Source organism: Heteronotia binoei, chromosome 1, assembly GCF_032191835.1.
Source record: "Heteronotia binoei isolate CCM8104 ecotype False Entrance Well chromosome 1, APGP_CSIRO_Hbin_v1, whole genome shotgun sequence".
Classification (NCBI taxonomy): Eukaryota; Metazoa; Chordata; class Lepidosauria; order Squamata; family Gekkonidae; genus Heteronotia; species Heteronotia binoei.
In genome coordinates this window covers 114,819,715-114,842,259 of record NC_083223.1, presented here as the reverse complement: position 1 = coordinate 114,842,259, position 22,545 = coordinate 114,819,715, and the positions used below count along the sequence as shown (strand labels likewise).

General features: G+C 44.5%; 1 protein-coding gene across 3 annotated transcripts in view; it reads left to right on the top strand.

Annotated features, from left to right (window-relative positions):
- The first annotated feature begins 1,806 nt into the window (after positions 1 to 1,806).
- PTPRK (protein tyrosine phosphatase receptor type K) overlaps positions 1,807 to 22,545 on the top strand; it is a 755,588-nt gene continuing 734,849 nt past the window's right edge. The window contains exon 1 of one of the 3 annotated variants that reach the window (XM_060239123.1): positions 1,807 to 2,253. In XM_060239123.1, coding sequence (XP_060095106.1) covers positions 2,151 to 2,253 — 103 coding nt within the window. In that variant the 5' untranslated portion in view covers positions 1,807 to 2,150. The remainder of the gene's footprint in view (positions 2,254 to 22,545) is intronic. The other 2 variants (XM_060239139.1, XM_060239131.1) reach the window with 2 other exon arrangements.

Genomic DNA, 22,545 nt, shown 5'->3' with positions numbered 1-22,545 from the left:
TGCGGACTCTTATCTGGGAGAACCGGGTTTGATTCCCCACTCCTCCACTTGCACCTGCTGGAATGGCCTTGGGTTAGCCATAGCTCTGGCAGAGGTTGTCCTTGAAAGGGCAGCTGCTGTGAGAGCCCTCTCAGCCCCCACCCACCTCACAGGGTGTCTGTTGTGGGGGGAGAAGATATAGGAGATTGTAAGCCGCTCTGAGTCGCTGATTCAGAGAGAAGGGTGGGGTATAAATCTGCAATTCTTCTTCTTCTTCCAAAGCACACTTATTAAGGAATAAGCCCTTCTGAACCCAGTAGGCCTTACTTTTTGGATAAATATGCATGACTGGGTTACAATTCTATGTGGGAATCCCACTGAATTTATGTCCACAAGGGTGGCATGTTAACTGAATAGTTCAACTATAATGTCTGCGCAACTGGGCACACAAATCAAAAGAGCATCAATATCACTGGGCTGTGTCTCTCCAGATCTGAACTAAGTAAATCCAATGAAAGCGGGATATGTTTTTAACTAAACAAGCATAAGAGCACTCTACAAGTTTAGTATTCTGAAACAAGTAGCGAGTGCACTTCTATTGGAGCCACAAATATTATTCAAAAAGCCCAAACACCTTTCTTCTGCCACACACACCTCCTTGAATATATTTATGCATGTCCCATTTCCCCCACCCGTCTAAACACTGGTATTCCTAGTCTATAAACCACTTACAACACAGCAGGGGTTTTGTGGATTTGAGCTTGGAAAGGCTATGACACAGGCAAGAGAAGCATGCCTTCACCCGCACTGGGAGATTGACTAGCCTTCCTGACCCGGGACTCACCCTGCGACTCAAACCAACGGAAAACCGTCTGGCGCGCCTAATTACCTGGGTCCTCGAGACAACTGCCTTTCCCAGCCTCACGAGCAGCAGGAATTCAACAAGTGCACCTTTGCCCACTCGGGAGACGAAGGACCGGCTGAGTGTCTGGCTGCTTAGGGTGCAGCAGAGGCTTCAAGCAAGCCACTGAGCTCGCTCCAGCAGGAAAGAGAACCTGAAAAACGCAAGAATTTTGTGGATCGCATCTTTCCGGCTCAAGAAGACGTCATCTTACAATGCAACCTGCGAGTGTATCTAAGCAGGACTGACTCGCTGTGCAGGACTAGGCACACTTACTTATGAGTAAGCCACTTCAAACGAGCCGCATTTGTGCACAAACGAGACTTGCTCCCGTGTAACCTTGCGTAAGGCTGAGCTGTATTGCCAGAACATGCTACGGATCTAGAATCTGCCCCCCCCCCCCCTCGGGGATTTATTTATTTTGCGAGCGGTTCTCTTACTCTGTCAAGAAAAAAATTCGTAAAACCGCAAACACCGGCGGAAGGAATCGATGTAAGGCAAATAACTCCATCTCTGCGGGTTTTCCTTTTAATTTTTTTACCTCTTTGGGCTTTCCTTCCTTCTCTTCGGTTACCCTAAGAAAAAATTAAACCGTGAACTCCCCCCGCCCGCTCGCTCCCCCTCGCAATCCCCCTCCAGTTCTAGCTGTTTCCCTTTCTTCTTCCAGGGCTTCACACTCACACGCTGCTCTTCTCTCTCTGCCGGAGAAGGCTGCCGAATGACCCTTGCCGAGAGAGCCTTGGTATTCCTAGTCTATAAACCACTTACAATACAGGAGGTAGAGTCTCGCTTTCAGCAGTTAATACGGCCGGCGAGCACCCACCCCCACAACTGGACCGCCTTTCCGCGCTCGAGCAGCAGGAGGCGCTGGCGGGCACAGCTCTGCTGGGTCTTGGACTCCCGGCCGAAATGAGTCCCTCATTCCCTCTGTCGGAGCGCTGAGCACCGGAGGGCTTGACGCGCGCGCTCGGCTCCTCCCTTCGCCACTCGCTGATTAGCAAAGTAACTCTGGAGTAAGAGGAGCAGCTCGCGCCGAGAACGGGAGCGGCTGGTTCGGGACGTAGCGTTTGCCCCTCGGGGAAGCTTTCCAGTGCACCCGCCGCCACCACCGCGGAGGACGACGACAAGGGAACTGTTGCGGGGGGGGCGGGGGGGAGTTTCGGTGGGCAACTGTAGGAGCCGGAGCGGCCAAGGGAGGCGAGCGTTTCTTCGCGGCTGTGGGGAAGAACAGGAGGGAGACTCCTTGCAAAAGTTCTCCAAAGTCGCCACCATGGCTCCGGGGGCTGGAGCAGTCGGCTTCCTGGCGGCGCTCGCCTCCTTCGTCTCCCCCTCAGCTTCCCTTCTCGGGGCAGCACGGAGCCAGTTCTCCGCAGGTAAGCGGCGGCTTCGCGGGAGGTGTCCCCTTTCTGCAGAGACAGGGAGCGGGAGCGGGAGCCTGCTTTCTTTCCACTCCTCTCCGTTTGCACTCGGGCGGGGGGTTTCGAGAGCTCCCGGCGTGTGGAGGGGGAAGGGCCGAGGGGGAAAGCGGGCTGCGCTCAGGTCCCACGCCGGGCTCGCAACTTGGGAGGCGGGAGGAGGACAAGGAGCTTCTTTCATGCTCAACCTGACTCAGCCCAGGCGTCCTCGTGGACCGGCCTCTTTCCCTCAATGTCTGAGATGTCTCGGAGGAGTGAAGCGCCTTTTGCCTGGAGCCCCGGAGCACCGCTCTGGAACATTGGGCAATGGGGGTTGAGAGGTTTCGGGACCGCGGGTCTTTGGCATGTGGAAAGATAGGGAGACGGGAAGTAGATCGATCGACATTGCTAACCCCCCCCCCCCCCCCGGTTCTCCGTTTCACAATGGGTGGTGGGAGAAGACGGGGTCGAGGGCGGTTTTTGTAAAGGGGGGTGGGATCCTGTCGTTTGGACCTTTCCGAAAGGGAAGACCTTCAACAGACTTGCCAACTGCAGGCTTTGCAGGGGCTTATGCCAGCCCTCGGCTCGGCCTTTCTTTCTGGTCAGCTTTCCAGGTATGGTTTGCGTAGCCTTAGCCGCTTCCATTGTGGAAGTTCTGCCTGTGTTTTTCTTTTGTTGGTTGAAGTACACCAAGCTCGGGCTGAGGGCAGGACAATAACGGCTTACACAGAACGGCAGTATTGAAAGGAATCGAGTTTCCCTAAAGCAGGAGTTTCCCGGTTGCTATTACTTAGTGGTAAAGAGACAGTAGAGTGGACCTAGCTGCTATTCACAACCGGTCAGAATCAAGGAGGGGGAAGAGATTCTCTTAAACTGCCACCGGCTCTCTCTTCCTCCCTCAGCAAGTTTAGTGGTCTCTTCCAAAAGGGGGACGCAGTCGCGAAAGAGTTAACGAATTGAGTTGTGTGATGTGGTTTTTCTAAAGCAAACAGGCTGCGCCCAGAAGTGAGAGGCCGATTCCTGCTTTCTTCTGTTTACTTAGTGTTGGGCTAACTTTTGGCAGCGGGGCTGATCTCGGCTGGCTAACCTCAGAGGCAGCGACTTTACCTGGGTGAATGGTAGGGCGGAGCTGCCGGGGACGCGCTGGCCCTGCTGCCTGGACGTCAAGAACTTTTTGTGTCTGTGACCGACCGCCTCTTTCTTTTCAAGCTGCCTTTGCTCTCCTTTCAGTTTAGACTTTGCTTTTGCAAAAGTGGTGATTAAGGAGAGCCCAGGGAAGTCATCTGAAGGTTTTAGCAAGGTTGGTTTGGGGGAAAAAAAAAAAAAGCAAGTTGACAGCAACACAACGAAATGTAGAAACTCCCAACAAACCTGCTTACCCAGTTCAAGGGCTGTGCACACAAATCCCAGATAAAGTATTGGATTTAACCATTTCCTATAGCATGGGTTGATCTAGTAGCTGAGTTCACTCATGCAAAAGCTGAATACCATTTTCAATTTAACATGTATGCACCTCACCTGTCATGCACTGATCTCAGGAAGCTGGCATTGTTGTATGTTCTGAAGAAGATCAGATGTCACTTGAACCACTCCTTCCTAATTGTATTGCATGCAGTTTAAAACTGTCCAGTGGCAGCACCATTCAGACTGCATGGAGTGTTTCCCTTTCAGGACCAAAGGGTATTAAACAACATTTATAAGCTTAACTTTGAAAGATGCACTATTTTTCCATTTTAGCACAATATCCCTGTAAATTGATGTTTGAATGGGAACACTGCATTAGAATTGTCCCTAATTTCCAAATATGGCAACACCATGTTTTTATTGTAGCTGGCATATTTAAAAATAGTATAGTAAATGGCATATTCTTCTTGAACACATTTATTATAAAATGGGTGTACTGCCTTTCCGAAGTTTAAGATGGGTGTATCTGATAAGTCAATACACTGCAATAATGTAGTTAAAATATATAGACTAGAAAGATTGACCACAGCAGCACAACTATTTTCCTTACTGATTGAAGGATGCAAAACTTTGTTCTCTGTGTTATCTCTAAACATTTTTTTTATAATATGGCAAAGCAGAAGGGGGAGAGGTAGCAGCTGCTGTTTCCTGTGCCATATACTGTATTGACTAAGCTCCTCATTTATGGCTGTATACCATCACACAAAGATAAATTTGTGGCTTGGCTGTAATAGTTAGAATGCTGCCAAGTCTGTGGTCTCTGTGCATGGCTTTTACACTCAAATGCTGTTTATTAGGACTGGCTCCTCCATCCCCCAAGGAAAGAAGTAATGCACCTGTATTTTAAGCTTTTACAGGGCTTCATGATTTAGAATGGAGAGTAGTTGTCCCTTACAAGAGATTGCAAGAACAAACCAGTATTAGGTGTGTTGCTGGAGCAAAGCAAAAACAAACTGACCATGGCTTTTAGGCAGTTATCTTCCAGACTTCCTGTATTAAAGTTCTTCATGATCCCCCACCCCCATTACTTGGTAGGTGATCCTTTGAGTGAGCTGGAACTGTTTCCTAGGATGTGTGAGATGATGTTTTATTCGCTATGTTCTAAAGTTCTAATTGTGTCTTGGCTTCCAATATGTGATAGTGAAATTGGAGCTTTGTTAATTGGATGCTAACAGGTTCATATTATAATTTGGAAGGGAACAAACTTTCTTTCAATATCGCTACAATAATCAAATTGTGTGATTCCCATATATTTGTGTACAGAAATCTCATGTTACCCCCAGTAACTTTGTGTAATTTTTGTTCTTTGTCTTCTCCTCACCTTACTTACATTGCTTTCTCTTTAATTTACTATTGGTGAAGCACTTGAGATTTAGAATATAGCCAATTTATATTTCTCTTCTGGTAAATACATAAAGATTAGTAAGTACAAAATAGCTTTGTTTATATATAATACGTTTGTGTAGGTGCCTAGCTGTATTTACACACACTGTTTGTATAATGGCAAATTGTATACATCGGTCACTCTAATTTATTTTGCGTCATAATTGGTTTCTTTATCTCGCCTTTCCACTGGTAATAGAAAGTTTGTTGTAATTCTTATCTACTGTTCTGTGTTAAAGTTATCTGATTCTCCGTAATTGTTGACTGTCTTGATCGTCATTTAATTAACATCTTTAATAATCTCAGCCTACTGGATGCAATTTCAGTATCCTATTGATGGGCATCACCAGCAGGTTAATTGAAATTGTGTGTAATCTCTAGATTATGTCTTGAATTAGTTGTCAGTTTTCAATATAGGAAGGGCTGTTAGGTACAAGATAACCAGTGTTGATTTTTGTGTGTGTCTTATTATGCAGTGTGCTATACTAATATCTGGTCAAAATATGCTTCACAAACCTGAGTGAAAATGGCTCTACTCCAAGTGGCTTTCTGATACCTTAATTCCTTCCCTCAAATGTTTAGATTAAAACACTTGAGGAAAATGAAAGGGGTTGGATATGAAACAAGTTAAACTAATGCCTGGGGAGCTGAAAATGGTGATATATAGCAAAACATGCAGACACTGATTTTTTTGCAAGTAGCATCCACTCTCTGCTTATATAGCTGAAAATTGCTAGGCATCTTTTAAGATTTTTGTATGTGTGTTTGTGGGGATTGAGTCTTGGCTCTGTGTGTGAGATTACTCACTTAGTGCTGCTATTGTCTCTTCTCCTTCCTGCTGTAGTCTTTTACATTAAGACGAATGTCACATGGCCCTTCAGTTTATGTTTTATATGGTTTTTACTTTTGGTGACAGGCTAGAGAAGGTTCTCCAGGCTATGTATGCCAAGACAATATGGGAGTCAAAAGAGAGGAGATAAGTCACTCTTTTCATCATGATTGGAAGCCAGGCATTCTTAATGGAATGTACTTCTCACTTTTATTATATCTGGCCACAGCACTTCAGGGAGTGCAAATCTTCGGAGGATATTTGTAGGGTATTTCACAGTAGGGGCAGAATAATTTTTATATAAATGTAAATGTTCTAAACATACTTGGGGTGAAAATACTTTGCCTTCATTGAAAGGATCAGATTTCATTCCTTGTCATGCACTTGATTTCTCTGGAAAGATTTAAGTTAGTATTGTCCTCCTTGACTTTCTCAAATTATTTTCCTTCAATATTAGAATTAAATGTCTTTGAAATGGGTGAACAATAGCAGAAAAATTGTAAATAGAATTATTTTAAAAGTTACCTTTTAGCCAATTATGTAATATGTTGAAGTTTTTAATTACAAACTGTGGCACGTTTCCAAAGCAAGAAATAATTGTGAAATTCTGCTTTCCCTGTGGCAAAAATGGAAGCTTCTGAGAGTTGGTTTTAAGTGATGGTCTTGAAGACTTGAGACAACTGGTCTGCATGAGTGGTGGCTCTTTGAGTGAAAAAAGGCTGCACAACTCTGTATTGGGGGAAGGGCTTATTAATGAGATCACTCATTCCTGGGTCATGACCCTCTTTACTCTCTCCATTCTTAATCTTGTATCTGATTTAAGGCCCATTTTACACAATTCTTGAAGATAAGCTTAATACTGCATATCTACTATCACTGGGTTCACTTGTCTCATTTGAAGAGTCTTGCATTCAGCTGATAGCTCTTCCTAACAGGTAACCTTTCTATACATTCCATGGCCCAGCCAAAAAACATGATTGCAACTGTAATAGGATGATATGACTAACTCCAAATCCTTGTAATGGGATGATTGAACTAAATTAAAATGTGAATACAAGGATTGGTGCTGAAACAGTTGTTAACAAGCTGGTCCAGTTATCTTCAGTTTTGTATAGAAGACGAAATCTTTTGAAAGCTAATGGGTTTTTTTGTGAGTTGAAAAAAAGGTGTAGGATATATTTGCACATTCTTTAACTTTGCTGGCATAATTAGCCACAGAATGAAACAGAGGTTGGCCTTGTAAATTTCACTTGACTAATCAACAAAAAGAAAGAGAACTAGCGGTTTGTTTGTTTTTTGGTGCTTTTTACTTTTAATGTCTGGAGTCATGTTAAGCCTTACCACTTGAAGAATTATATACTTCATTGAATTGCCACTTAGCCGGACACCAATTAAAATGTAAAAAGGTAAAGGTAGTCCCCTGTGCAAGCATCAGTCATTTCTGACTCTGGGGTGATGTCGCATCATGACGTTTTCATGGTATACTTTTTATTTATTTATTTTATTCACTTTATGTCCCGCCCTGCTCGCAAAATTGGGGTGGTTTGCCATTGCCTTCCTCAGTCATCTACACTTCCCCCCAGCATTTTACCAACCTCGGAAGGATGGAAGACTGAGTCAGCCCTTGAGCCGGCTACCTGAACCCAGCTTCCGCCGGGATCAAACTCAGGTCGTGAGCAGAGAGTTTGGACTGCAGTATTGCAGCTTTACCACTCTGTATCATGGGGCTCCTAATTTAAATGTACCAACCCTGAAAAAGGAGATGTTGGAGGACTCTGTTAGAGAATGCTGTAATTGGTACCATACTTGCTTGTGTGATCTCATTTGCCAGATGCTTGTCTGAATGCCAGAAGATAGTTTTGCTATCACTTCAGAGAAGATCTGGTATAGGCACTATTGTAGGCCTGAAATAACAGCATATAAGAAAACTATGTTTGCAATTTCCATTAATGGGACTGACCCTTTTACTTTAGTAGTAACTGTCATAACCATGGATGTTGAAACAGTAGTTGAGACGCAGTAGTCAACTGTTTGTCATTTAACAACAGGGAGACTTGTTACATTATATTCAAGTACTTTATAGGGGTTACATAGGGTTGCCAACTCCAACTCAGAAAATTCCAGATGATTCAGGGATAGTGTCTGAGAAGGATGGAGTTTGGGGAGGGAGCTCAATGAAGATTTGATTTTATAGAGTCCACTCACTGAAGTTGCTGTTTCCTTTAGGGGAACTGTAGTCTGTAGATCAGTTTTAATTTGGGAGAACTCTGGGCCCCAACTGGAAGTTGGTAGCCCTATGGGGCAGTATTCACAAACTCGCCATAAAATGTTTTAAAATGCCTTCTGAAGCCACATGAAAAAACCACTTCTCCATGGCATGCTGTTCATGTTACCAATGACATATTAGCATACACATCATATACATATGTTTCTTCCCATGCCCATTTTATGCTCATAATGACATCCTGAGGTATAGTAAATTTGAAATTCAAACTAAATCAAAGTCACTCAGTGTGTTTAATTGCAGAGTAGGAAAATGAAGCCACGTTTCCCTGGTCCAAGTTTGCTAGTATAATACTAACTTTTGAGAAATAGTTTTCAAAAACTAGCAATCTACGTATATTTGAAACCAAAGAAAATGAGTATCTGCTAGACAAATTGGTTACTGTTGGATGATACATTCCACTCCTTGGCTATAAATACAATTAGTGGGAAAATAGGAGCTTGTAGATGTTAGAATAATGAAACCTGTTGCTTTAAAAATATGTAGATTTCTCAAAGTACTACAGATTTCTTTCTTGCTAATTTCTAAATGAGTACAAAGGCTGCCTTTGATTGTGAAACAGGAATTACATCTGTTTATAAGACATTAGCAAAAAAAAATACTAACAATGAACTATCATAGATAATTCTGTCTTCTTTATGAGAGTAAGCAATTTGTTCATTACTCTTTACCTGAAGAAGTTCTAATATAATGTCAATGAGCCATGAACAGATTCCCTACTTTATTGGTAAAGTAGAGTACTGTGCTTAATATAGTTTAGTTAATATCCCATCCAGTATCTGAATTAGTCCATCAGGCTGAAAGGCTTACAGAAACAATGCCAATAATATGAGGCCTTTTGGATTATATTTTAAAATAACCAGTTAAAGTAGAAGATATTTAACTGAATGGTAAGTAGAAAGCTGTAATGAAGCAAGTTTGCTTTAATACTGAGAAAACAGAAGGTGGATTCTTGTCTTGCACATGCTTTCATGCTTATGTATTACAAATAGAGTATAGTTGGTATATAAACCACTTGATAAAGTGTGGATAACTTATCAATGTAGTCCTTCTGGCGACGTCAGTGTTCTTGTAGACCCATTAGCCACTAGTATCTAGTATGTGTTTTTACTTTGGAAAAGTAAGGAGGGGGGTGGAAATAACTATTTCCTTATGTCTGCATCTGCTGTGTGGTGACATTCTTGCCCTTGGCAGACTGATGCAGATAACAGGCTTAAATAACGGACAGACACACAGAGAGGCAGTCAGACGTACACACACATAAGTTGTTACTTGGTAAAGGAATGTCAGATGCCCTCACAGTCTGCTCTGTAACTTTTCTTGACTTGTATGCAGTGACCCCAGTAGGATCACACACTCTTGTCAGCCCACAAGGATGACACAACTGCATTTACAGGTTTTACTAAATTTAAGCGTATTTTTGTTTGCCATTGTAAGGTAAGTGCTGCATCATTTGAGAATTAGTTTTAAGCTGTTAGGGAGCTACTCAAACAGAAAACAAAATTGTGACTCATTCATGGATTTTGTTATGGAAATGGTTGCTGAAGTGCATTTGATTGTCAAATCAAATGACTTGTTTCTTAATTGAATGGTGATTAATCTCATTAAGAAAAATATACCTCTCTTGAACTATGTCTAGAAACTTGAGAGTGCATTTTCTGCACAGTCACTGATTAGGCTTGAGAGAAATACCTATTATAACCATTTGTTGAAACCTTTGGAAGTCATAAGTCCTTTATCTGTGCCCATTAAAATGCTTGGGTCTATTGTGCTCATTATATTTCAGCAGATATAATTGGTGGTGAAGTTTACACCCTCAGTGGTTAAACTGCTCTCTTTCTGAACCAATTAAAGCATTTGTATTAGAAAGGAATCTTGCTCTCTGTGGTTTTGAAGTAGCCAGCTTTTTTGACTATATAGCTTGAGAAACTTTTATATGTTTTGAACTAATCTGCGTCTTCTCCAGCTATAAACATCATTGAAACATCTTATTTTTTCATTCCTCAAAGCATATACAACAAGTAGGAGCAAAAGGACAAGCATTTTTTATTTTGGGACTGAAACTTGTGGAAAACGCAAATACATATGAAGAGAAGAAGAAAAAGGTTTTATACTTCATTTTTCCTCTCTCTTAATGAATCTCAAAGTGATTTATAATTGTCTTTTCCTTCCCACAAGAGTCTCCTCATGAGGTACGTGGAGCTGAGAGTGTTTTGAGAGAACTGAGACTAGGGTTGCCAAGTCTAATTCAAGAAATATCTGGAGACTTTGGGGGTGGAGCCAGGAGACTTTGGGGGTGGAGCCAGGAGACATTAGGGGCGGAGCTAGGCGCAAGGGTGTGACAAGCATAACTGAACTCCTGGCTCCACTCCCAAAGTCCCCAGATATTTGAATTGGACTTGGCAACCCTAGCTCGGAGCCCAGCCCGGCCCAGACGCCCCCTCCTCCCCGCGGGAGCTGCCGAAGGGAAAGAAACAGCGCAAGCGATGCTGAGCCCTCCCAGGCCTCTCACCAGCTCGAAGAGGTTGGCGACGCGCCCTGCTGCCTCTTGCCGGGGCTTCCTCTGCCTGCCGCTCGCTCCATCCTGCCCAGACCACGCCGGGAGCTGCTGCTCCTCCTCCTCGGCCTCTGGCAGCGCCTGCCTGCGCAGCTCCCCCCGCAACCGCCTCAAGGCCCGCCGCGACATCCCCAGGCTGTAGCAGGCCGGGCCAGAAACACCGCGGACCAGAAGCCAAGCCGGAAGAGGACCCAAAGGAGATAACTGGTTCTCCTTCGCCGAGGGAGCAAGGTCAAAAGCGGCCAGAGGGCGGTCAGCCCGGGACAAACGCCGCTGGAGCGTGGCCCCTGCCACTCACCGGGCCACACTCCTTGGCACCGTTTCCCCCCTCCCCCTGCTTCCGTTTTTTTGGGGAGTGGGGGAAGAGGCTGGAAACCTGGGGTCCCCCGCCAGGGCGGGAGGGGTTGGGAAGCCTGAGACTGGCCCATAGTCACCCACCGGCTTTATATGGAAAAGTGGGGAATCAAACCCAGCTTTCTAGATTAGAGTCTGTCATTCTTAACAACTAGGCCACTCTGGCTCACCATAATACATATGGTTGGAACCTAAGTGTAGGTCAGTGGAGCAGTTCCACAACCAGAGTTTTCATTGCTTTCCCTAGCAGTTTCCTGAGTACCCTGAAATTCTGTTGCTGGCAGGTTGGGAGACCTTCTAAAGCAGGGGTGTCAAACATGCAGCCCGGGGACCAAATCAGGCCCCTGGAGGGCTTCTGTCAGCCCCCCCCCCGAGCAACTGGCTCTTGTCTGCTTCCTTCTCCCTCTCTCTTGCTTCCTTCTGCATCTCAACTTGCTTTACAAGGCTTGCTCAATCACACAGGAGCTACAGAGCAAAACCTTGATTTTCTCAATTGGTTGAGGCTCCTCCCCTTCCTGGTCCCCTGGGGAAGGAATGAAAGAACCAGAGCTTCCTTTGCCCAGTTCCCTGAATCCCATGGGAGAATTACAAAGAAAACACCTTTAAGAGCAACAAGTACTAATGTTTTAAGCATGTTTTAAGTTTTTAAAAAAAACACTTTACCCATGTTTGTCTGTGTCCTTTAAAAGTTTATCTCTGCTACCTAACCTTAAATAGATAAATACATGGCCCAGCCCGACACAGCCTGGCCCAGCCCAACAAGGCCTCATTTATGTCATGTCCATCCCACATAACAAATGAGTTTGACACCCCTGCCCTAGAGCATGCTGCATAGGTGTCTGCAGTGAGAAAATTATCTCTGCAGGAATCCTGCCTCACTATCTAAGGCATAGCATCTTGTTCTAGAGCAAGGGTGGCCAAACTGTGGCTCGGGAGTCTCATGTGGCTCTTTTACACATGTTGTGTGGCTCTTGAGCCCCCCCACCCCATTGGCCAGGTTGGAGAAGGCGTTTGTATCTTTAAATGACTTCTCCAAGTCAAGCTAGCTGGCAGCTTGGAGAATGCATTTTAAGTTAAAGTTACTTTCTTTCCACCTCTCCCCCATCTATTTGCTTTCTTTCTACCTTTCCATCCTTCCAGCTTTCAGACATCTAATGTTCATGTCTTGTGGCTCTCAAACATCTGAAATTTATTCGATGTGGCTCTTATGTTAAGCAAGTTTGGCCACCACTGTTCTAGAGGGTTCCCTGCTCCTCAGCAGTGGCCATTTCGGAGGTTGCTAGGCAACTACAAGAATATTGTTGAGTTTTCAAAGCTTTGGTTTCTGTAAAGCAAAGCCATGGCAGGGGGAGCAGAAGTGGACACGGAGGCCAAAACAGCCCTTGAAAGTGTGCCTTTCCTTATGGAGGAGAAGTTGACTGGGACAGTCAAGACCCAGTCAACAAAAGGCTCCTTGACCTGGTGCAGGCTGCCTCTGTGCATATGAGCCAGACTTTTCCAGGGAAGGACTGCCAGAGAAAAAGAGGGAAAGCTGAGCACCGGTAAGTAAGTAAAGATAGGTTGGCTGATGGATGGGAAGAAGAGAATGAAGCAGGAAAAGAACAGTGTTTTGGAGTGCTGTCAGGAAAAGGAAAGAGGAAACAGTGGGGGAGACAGGAAAATGAGATTTGCCCAGCGAAGTCCTGGTGGGTTCCCCATTTGTTTAGACTGTAACGTCAACAACCATATGTTGGGTGTCTGTTCTTTCTTATCTTTTGTGTGTGTGTGTGTGTGTGTGTATGTGCAAACCTGGATGTCATGGTGACTTCTGGCGACTGGTAGTAGGGCATGGAGGACATTCAGCGAAGTGGCTTGATACATCCTGCCTCTGCCTCTCACTCCTGGTATTCCAAGGAGGTCTCCCATCCAAGTACTTGCCCGGGTTGGCCCTGCTTGGCTTCCAAGATCTGATGAGATTGTGCTTACTTGGGCTTTCCAGACCAGGTCAGTTGGGTATCTGTTCTGAGCCTCTGTTTGTGTTGATTATATACTGTTCTGGTTTTTTTGGTTTTGCATGTTTTTAGTACTGGTATGCAGTGCTGGCCTGAGGGCACATAGCACCCCAGGCAGGTTCCCTGCCTGCTGCCCTCCCCACTGCTGCCCCCATCTACCCTTTGCAGTGCCACAATGTGGCGCCGTGTTCTGTCACCCCCCCATGCGATGAGGCTCGGCTCTCCCCCTGCCACCGCCATCGCCACTACCATTGCCTCCTTTCCCCTCCCCAGCACAGCGCCGTGCTCCGCCCCCACCCATGTGATCAGAGGAGTGACGAGGCTCAGCATTGGTCCTACCTGCTTCGACATGGCCCAGGCTGATTCTAAGTTATTTGAAGAGTGCGCTGAAGGAAGCTTCTCCCCCCCTCTCACTTCTGGAAGTGACGGAGAGGCGAAAGTTCTCCTCCAGCCTGCTGTTCAAACAACTTAGAATCAGCCCGGGCCCTGTCAAAGTGGGTAGGGCTGATGCTGAGCCTTGTCACTCCTCTGATCATGCTGGTGGGGGAGGAAGGTGGAGCGCGGTGTGGTGGGGAAGGGAAGGGAGGGGGTGGGCGATGATGGGGGAGAGATAAAGAGGCAATTGCCTTGGGCACAGGGGGGAGTCTAATTTGGCACCCCCCTTCCCAGCGCCCTAGGCAATTGCCTAGTTTGCCTAGTGGGTGAGCCGGCCCTGCTGGTATGTATGACAAAATCTCAGAAAGTGTATGTCACTTATTCTGTATGCTAATTTTCCTTGCACTTTGGAGCTGTTAATACAGTGTAAAAGAAGAGTATGTGTCTGGCAATAGTAGATATAATAAGTTTTGAAAATATGTTCAGGGTCTCTTCAGTTTACTCAGTAACTAGACATTGTAGATCTACTACACAGTGATTTTTTGTGATCCACTACACAGTGATTGCTGCCTCTTTGTCTTAGCCACAACTGAAATGTATATTTCTTATCCATAGCTTTGTTCACATAGTCAGGGCTGATCAAAAGTGGAAAAGGAATGGCTTTTCTCCCCTTTACTGTATGTTACTTGATAACAAATTTCTGTGTTAGAACTGAAAAAACTGAATTGGGGTTTATTTATGTATCTTTGAATATGTATCTAACATTTAAAAGTGTACATTGAAAATACACTGTGTAAATAAAGCAGGTGTCTGGGAACAGTTGTACTAAATATACTAATTGAAACAACTGGCAGTTACAGACCTTGGATATATTATGAGGTAATTGGATAGAGGGCAGTGTATGACAGTAGCATCCAAATGCTAAATTTAAATATTTCATCCTTAACTTTTCTGTGTGTGGAAGCTAAGGGGTTATTCATGTTCCAAAAAGATTCTTAGGATGGCAAACTTCCTTGCAGTTGGTCACTTTCTTAACAGTTCACTTATGACAATGGTGCAGGTATGAAGAGATCCAGAAAAAGAGATACAAGCAAAAATCTGTAAAATGAAATAATTCCATGAAGTTTGTAAAGCAGTCTGAATGAGAAGATTGACCTCAGTCCCCAAGACAGAGAAGCCAGTAAGCAATCAAGGATTCAGGAAAGTTCCACAGAAATGCTTGCATTTAATTAGCTTGTACACTAGATTGTCCCTGGAGGATACCCTAACATGAGATTGAAGTTGGTAAATGTTTAGTCAGTTCTTCCAGAAACGCATATTCTGATGCTTTTGAGACTTTATTGGAAACCTGGTGCTGATTTCATAATTGGTCTCTAATTCATAGTTGTGTTTTGAGATTAACTTTCCTGTGCTAAGAAATATGATGGCAAAATGCAACAGAATTGGTTTTCAGAGCTTTTTTGAAGTGAAACCTTTAGAAATTATTTTAAGATTTTATCACCCACTCATTGTTCTGTTAAGATCCCAGCAGGAATTCACTCACTAGACAAGCTGACATTACTCTTCCCTTTGCTAATAGGCTATAGCATTTGTAAATGTCCTTAATTTCAGTGGGGTTCATATGCATATAATTGTGACACAATTATAACATTGTGGGGTTTTTTGTTTATTGATAGTTTATAATGTCAAAATAATGTTTAACTATAGTAGTATCAGCACAGTAGGCAGTAAACAGGTCCAGACAATATCTGCAGGATTGTGGCTTGGAGTTTTAATGCATTATGTGAAAAGTGCCATCACAAATAGAGATGATCAGAACTGAGATATCTGTTGACAGAAAAGGGGTATGGGAAGGTTGGTGGAGAAGCAGGAATGGAAAACAGGCAGACTCAGAGAACCCGATTAGTGGCCAAGGTTGCCCAAACAAAGATAGTTTTCTCATTTTATATTCTGGATTATGTTCAACAGCTTTAAAGTTGCCTAGTTCTACATGATCCTTTCAGAGCAAAGAGAGAGGGCTAAATGACCATTATGTCTCCATGCAGTTCTGTGGAAATATACTTAATGTAACACATTAGTCATTCTTAATGCTCTTCAGTCTTTTTTTTAGAACTTGCCATTAGTGTGAAAACACTTTTTTTTCTCCCAGTCTACAGAACTACTAACCAGATGATACAGTGGTTTTCTGGCATCCCTGTGGGGATATGGATTTAAGACTAACCTGCCAAAAAACAACAACACACACACAACTTTAATCATATCTATAGAGTAGCACAACTGGCTGTTTGGGAGACCTGTGTGGAGACTTTCTTTCTTGCTGGCCTTCAAGGGAAACATTGACAGGTATATTTCTAGCATTGATGGGTGCAATATGAGGTTAATTGATACCTATCAGAACTTCTCTTGAGATTCTGTTCCTGTGATCTGAGATATACTATGGGGGTTCATTTTGAGTAGTAGACCAATGAAGAGAGTACACTCCCAGTTTTGTTGGGTGTTATAGTGTTATCTCTTGATTCAAGCCGTGGAAGACTAATTCTGCCTGTTTGCCTCAGAAGCTAGCTGATCAGAGTGTTGGTTTGACTGGCACTGCTGCTGTTGTGACTCCTCTCCTCCAGTAGTTTTATAACTTTTAAAAACTTGTATCTGTTTAAAGCAAATGTTTACTTGATATGGTCTAGCATACTAACTTGTGAGATAATATTACCATAAAACAACCATGTGAATAAATTAAAGCAACATACTAACCATTTACTATGAAAGAACTGCATAGGAAAATTAATATTTCAGCTAATATTAATTTTTTTCACGGGACTCATTCATATGAATTAAAATTATTTGTGTTTGTTTCCAAATTCAGTGCGAAAGCCTTGTATTTGAAAGCCAGTCATTCAGATTTTTAGTTAAAAGTTTTAATTAAAAATGATCTGATAATTCTAGATATTACATAAAATATTATTGTTGAAACACAAAAAGATACAAGGACGGATAGAGGCAATTAAAGTTATATGCACACACACATTGCATTCCTACCTACATTGAATTTAAGACTCAGCAAGTTCAGACCCCACTAGCCTATATACTAAAAGTTCAGAGAAGGCTGTTTTCTTTTTTCAGCAAAGGCCCCAGGTAAGAACATTAACAACTTAAATTGTACTGCAGTCTGAGCTCTCTGCTCATGACTTGAGTTAGATCCCGATGGAAGCTGGGTTCAGGTAGCCGGCTCAAGGTTGACTCAGCCTTCCATCCTTCTGAGGTTAGTAAAATGAGTACCCAGCGTGCTGGGGGAAAAGTGTAGATGTCTGGGGAAGGCAGTGGCAAACCACCCCATAGAAAGTCTGCCATGAAAACGTCACCCCACATTCGGAAACGACTGGTGCTTTCACAGGGGACTACCTTTACCTTTTTATTGCTACTCTATAAAGAACACAGTAATCATGATTTTTCTTTAGGCAGATATATGCTTTTGCCACCTGTTTTTGACTTTTATAAGCCCAGCATTATCATATTTTCAAAAGTGTCTTGCCACTTCTACTGCACCTGGGATACTCTGACCTTACAGATTGTTGATGAGACTTGAGTAATAAAATCCTTAATTTAGAGCCTGCTGTTTTCATTGCTGCTAGAGAACCTACTGGACTAGCTCCTAGATTTCTAGATTGATATTTGCAAACTTTATGTAGTTACAACTTATCATAAACACTGCTCTTATCTTTTTTGGGTGGTTGGGGAGTGGGGAAACCTTCCTATTACTTCTTTGGCTTCATTGAGTCAATGAGCAATTTTCATAAATTGGTAATCTCACTCAAGATATCAGTTTTATGTTGATTGCTCATTTAATTTGTATTGTATATTAAACCTAATTTTGACTGAGATAGTAAATGAATCAAGGCTGAACCTCTTCACATTGGATGGGGCAAGGGGAGATGAAATGCCTGGGTGTAGGAAACCAAATGCCCAAGCTCTACAAATAACAATCTCATAGAATCTAACAGAGCCCTATCCTTTACCACTGCCACTGTCCACACTTTGTGGCATGTACTTGTAGGCATCACAGTAGACCAGTGCAGAGAAATGGAGGCATTTGTACATTGCTCGGATTTTGTTCATTTTCTATGATGGACTCATGTTTTTTCTTGTATGCACTAAATTCTTTATCTAGAAGTACATTAAATAGTGTGAGCCCTCCAGCCCGGAGTCTCAAGTGGTGCAACCTGGGAATATGTTTATCACCTCAGTGAGAAGCTGATTTTAGTAATCTGTTAAGGATTGGAGAAGTGCATATAAGAATCTCAAGCATAAAAATTAATCTCCTCATAACACAACAGATTGTCAAAACTAACGAGAAAGAAAAGGGGTTGAATTGTAACACCTATAGAAATGTCCACCCCCGCAGAGATAAATTTCACATGCTGTCTGATCTGAAAATGAGATTAAAAGTAGAATTGACCAGATGAGAGGGAAGAGCCATAGCAGCTTCACAGAAGTGTCCTCCCTCAGGGAGATTAATATTGTATAGAATAGGGAAAATCTGATTTAGAAAGGTGATAGACATTAAGCAGACAAACCCACATCAAGTGTAAAGTATATTCTAGCAGGAATGTTGAAGGTTGTTTCTTGTCTCCTTAACCATACCTGCATAAAGAAACGAAATGCCAAAATCTGATTCTGAGAAATTTCAGCTCTTTGCATAAAATATCAAGTTTTTACAAAATTGCTTTGTTTGTTCTTTCTAAAGACTAGCACAGAGGTGTCAAACTCATTTGTTATGAGGGCCAAATCTGACATAAATGTCACTTTGAACCAGGCCATGTGTGCCATAAAATATAACATGAGGTGCTGGTAATGAGACAGGGAATCTAGGTCTCAATTAGGTACAGGACGATTCAGTCCAGAATGATGCAAAGAATAAATGGCAGTAAGCCTAAACAAGTGAGTAGTGACTCACAAAAGCACATACCCTACCACAGATTTTGTTAATCTTTAAAGTGCTACTGGACCGTTATGCTTTCTATTGCAGTTAGAAGCCACAACATCCCAAAACCAGAGCAGGACATTTCAACCTTCCAGGACATTCAGTTATTGACTTAAAAGAATTTCAAAGGAGACTGCTGAATTGCAACTGATAATGAAGCTCAAGACAATGCATCCTCCTGGACTGAATTGAAACCTAGGTTTCTTCTCTCATTAGCAGTGCCTGCTGTTGTTATTTGGCATCTGAAATCATTTAACTTTCCAAGATATAAGGACAGATGAACTCACATTCTAGCTGTTTCTGAAGAGATGAGCAGTGACTCACGAAAGCTTCTGCCCTGCCACAAACTTTATTTGTCATTAAGGGGCTACTGGACTCTTGCTCCCTTCCACTAATAAAGAGTGCAAGCTATGCTCTTAAGTTTCTTCCTCCCCCCATCTGTTTGAACAGGAAAGGGGACTCCATCTCTCTCTGGCTCTTTCTTCCCCTCCCTCCCTCTCTCTGAAGAAGTGTGCAGGCACACAAAACTTTATACCTGGAATAAAATGCTGCTGATCTTTTTAAAAAGTGCGACAGGACTCTCTCTCCCCCCCCTCTCCCCCCTCTCCTTCCCCCTCCCTCCTCAGAGGAGGAGAGGGAGGCGCTCTCAGCCAATCAACGGAAGTGGGGCTTGGCTTTCTCTCCTCTGCAAAGCAGGAAATAGAAGAGACTGTGCAAAAACAAACTGATGCTGGAAACAGGAAGGAGGAACAGGAAGTAGGAAGCATCAGAGGGCCAGTTGCTTGCCAGTTGCTTGCGGAGCAGAGTCCTGCAGGGGTTGGATGTGGCCTGTGGGTTATATATTTCACACCCCTGGACTAGCACATTTTACCAAAGACAGTATACCAAAGTGGCAGATGGATTGTATCCCTCTGCATTTTCCACATGTGCATATTCATCTTAATGCATAAATAGGACATGTGCATATTGACATACATACAATCTTTCTACACCTTTTAAAAGGCATACAAATGAGAACTTCTACAGCCACACAGAACCAACGTACTTTGATGAAGCTGTTAATATCTTAATAGGCTGTTTTGACCCAATTAGTTTTTTCTCCCTGATAAGATTACAGATAGGGTTATATGGAAATCATTTGATTATATCAAGGTAAACCATTGACTGGGGATGGCAGTGGCAAACCACCCCGTAAAAAGTCTGCCATGAAAAGTCCTGATGTGATGTCACCCCATGGGTTGGTAATGACCTGATGCTTGCACAGGGGATTACCTTTACCTTTAAACCATTTATTTACATCAAGCTGATCCCCATTTTAGATTATCTTTTAAATTTAAAACAGAAATCCATTGGCATGTCGGAGACTAACACCACCAGTCAGATGCAGACCCACCCCGAGTCACCCACTTACAAAGCTGGGAAAGCTTTGCAGATACAAATGAATGGAGGCTGAAAAATATAATACTAAAGATCTAGGGAGGCTGAAGCAGACAGCCTCACAGATTTCTACTGCATTTCCTACTCAGAAACCCAGCTTCACAGCCCAAACACACCAGAGCTGATTCCAAGTCTCCCCCCTTCCTAACCAGAAACTTTTTCTGTGCGGCTTTCATCTGAGAGGCACCTAGAGCTGGGAGATGATTTATGCTCTGCCCAGCCCCCCAGGAACAAGCAGATGCTCTACCCTTGAAATGCCACAGGTCCTGCCCCAGAAGAGAGGTCTGTCTGGATCAAACAGGCCTCACCACTGTTTGGGCAGAAGTCCCACCTAAACTCAGCATTTTTGGACCTGGCAATAACTTCTGTGGTCTTCAACAAGACCGGATTGGGCCGTTCCTCTCCCTTAGCCTAGAATAGCCCCCCACCAGCCCCCATGCTGTTTGGTGGTGAGAAATTCTTTTGGAATTGCGGGGATTCCCAAAGTCAGGGCCTGACATGTTGAAGTTATGCAAGTTGCTTTCATAGCTGAAAAGCACCACCCACCCACCAAGCCCACTCTCTCTTTCCCCCCCACCAGAAAAATGAACCAGATCTCAGCCAGAAGAGCGCGACCACCAGGCTTCTCCAGCTGGCCTTCTCTGTGTTCTCTTCCAGGCAGAAGACAATGAGGGGAGACACTGAAAAAAAACCCTCCCCTCCCTCCTTTCAAAGTGGGGCACATTTCTGATTTTGTTTGGGAGCAAAAAAGAGAAGCTAATTCAGACCTGCTGTGGGTCCTGGGATACAATTTGGGGAGGTGGGGTTCCCTCTCCTAGCAGAGGAGCAGAATTCAAATACCCACAAGGCTAGCCAGCTAAGGGCACTTGAGTCTACTGGCTGGAGAGGTGTGGGGGGACACCAGCACCCAGGCTTGGAGGGGTATGTGCTCAGAAGGCACCAACAAGAATGAATGGCAAGTGGAGGTGAGGACGGGCATGGGGGACAGGGAGAGAGGGAAGAAAATGGAGGTGGGTGCTAGCCAGTCACCTCGCCCCTCCAAAGCCTTTGGTTCCCTGCTAGAAATCTCCATGCAATTTGCAATCCTGTGCAAAGATCTGAGTGGGGAGGTGGGGGGAAGCAAAGGGCAACCCCTGCCACTACAAGTCATGTGGGGAGTGCCCAATTCAGTGCCCCCTGAGGGCTGGTGCACTCTATGCAAGGGCCTATGGTTGCCTAGTGTGCTTCAGCCCTGCTTTTAATTGTGGGAGAAACTGTGCCAGCAGCAGACCTCAGATTCAGTGGGAGCTCACAGGAGCACAGCTCTTGAACCTTTCTGAGAGTTCCACCTCCTTATCCATTGAATAGTAGGTGCAGCTGCATAACAATTCCTGGATGAGCTCCACCACCTGTTTTTCTACAAAACAACCCCTGGCCAGAAGAACCACTAACATGGGAAAAGCTTTTTAAAAGGAGAAACAGTAAAAATGAGTAAAATGGTATCTTCAGCCTGGAGTGACTACAGGAGAAAATGAGCCCAGGTGCCGAAGAAACATGCTCCAAGAGGCACCTCCACCTCCCAAACTGCTTGGCGAAGCAAATCAGCTCTGCGCCTACCCCATCTCTGATGACCATGCTGCCAGGCTGGGTCGCACACCACCTCCACGCCCAGCGGCCTGTGAAAGCAGCACTGTCTTGCCTGCCCTCCTCCCTCCCTCCCCAACCCTAAGGTGCTCCAGCTACTCCCCCCCCCCCTGTGGCAAGAACACGGGCTGCTCATGCACACTCACTGGGAGAATTTTTCCCCGGTAGCCGGCCTGAGCTGGGCATGACCTGGTTGCCCTTTTCCTTCCTTTCCCAACCCAAAGGTGATTCGGCCACCTACCTTCCACCCAGAGTGACAAGAATGCGGCCTGCTCGTGTATGCTTGCTAGAACAGTTTTCTCCCAGTGGTCTGTATAAGCCTGCATGTGACCTGGCTGCCCTCCTCCCCCAACCCAAAGGTACTTCGGCCACTGACCCTCCACCCAGAATGGTAAGAATGCAGGCTGCTCATGCAGGCTCACTGGGAGAACTTTTCCCCGGTGGTCTGCATGAGCCACACATGTCCTACATGTCCTTCTTCCCTCTCCAACCATAAAGTGCTCCGACTACCCCACACCCAAAGTGGAAAAACACAAGCTGCTCATGCAGGCTTGCCAGGAAAACTTCCCTTGGTGGCCTGCACAAGCCGTGAGGGACCTGGTTGCTCTTTGCCCTCCATCCTCAACCGAAAGTGCTTTGGCCACCCATCCTCCATATAGAGTGGCAAGAAGGCGGCCTGCCCATGCAGGCTCACTGGAAGAACTTTCCCCCAGTGATCTGCGTGAACCATGCATATCTTAGCTGCTCTTCTCCATCCCTTCCTAATCCTAAAGTGCTCTGGCAACCCCCCCCCCACCTGCCCCAGAGCAGCAAGAGCACAGGCTCCTCATGCAGGCCCACTGGGAGAACTTTCCCCTGGTGGCCTACATGAATTCTGTGTGTCCTAGCCGCCTTCCTCCCTCTCTCCCCAACCTTAAAGCACTCTGGCTGCCCCCGTCTCCTTTGCACCCTAGGGGCCTCTCCTCCCACACATCCAACCAAAAACTACATTGCCATTGA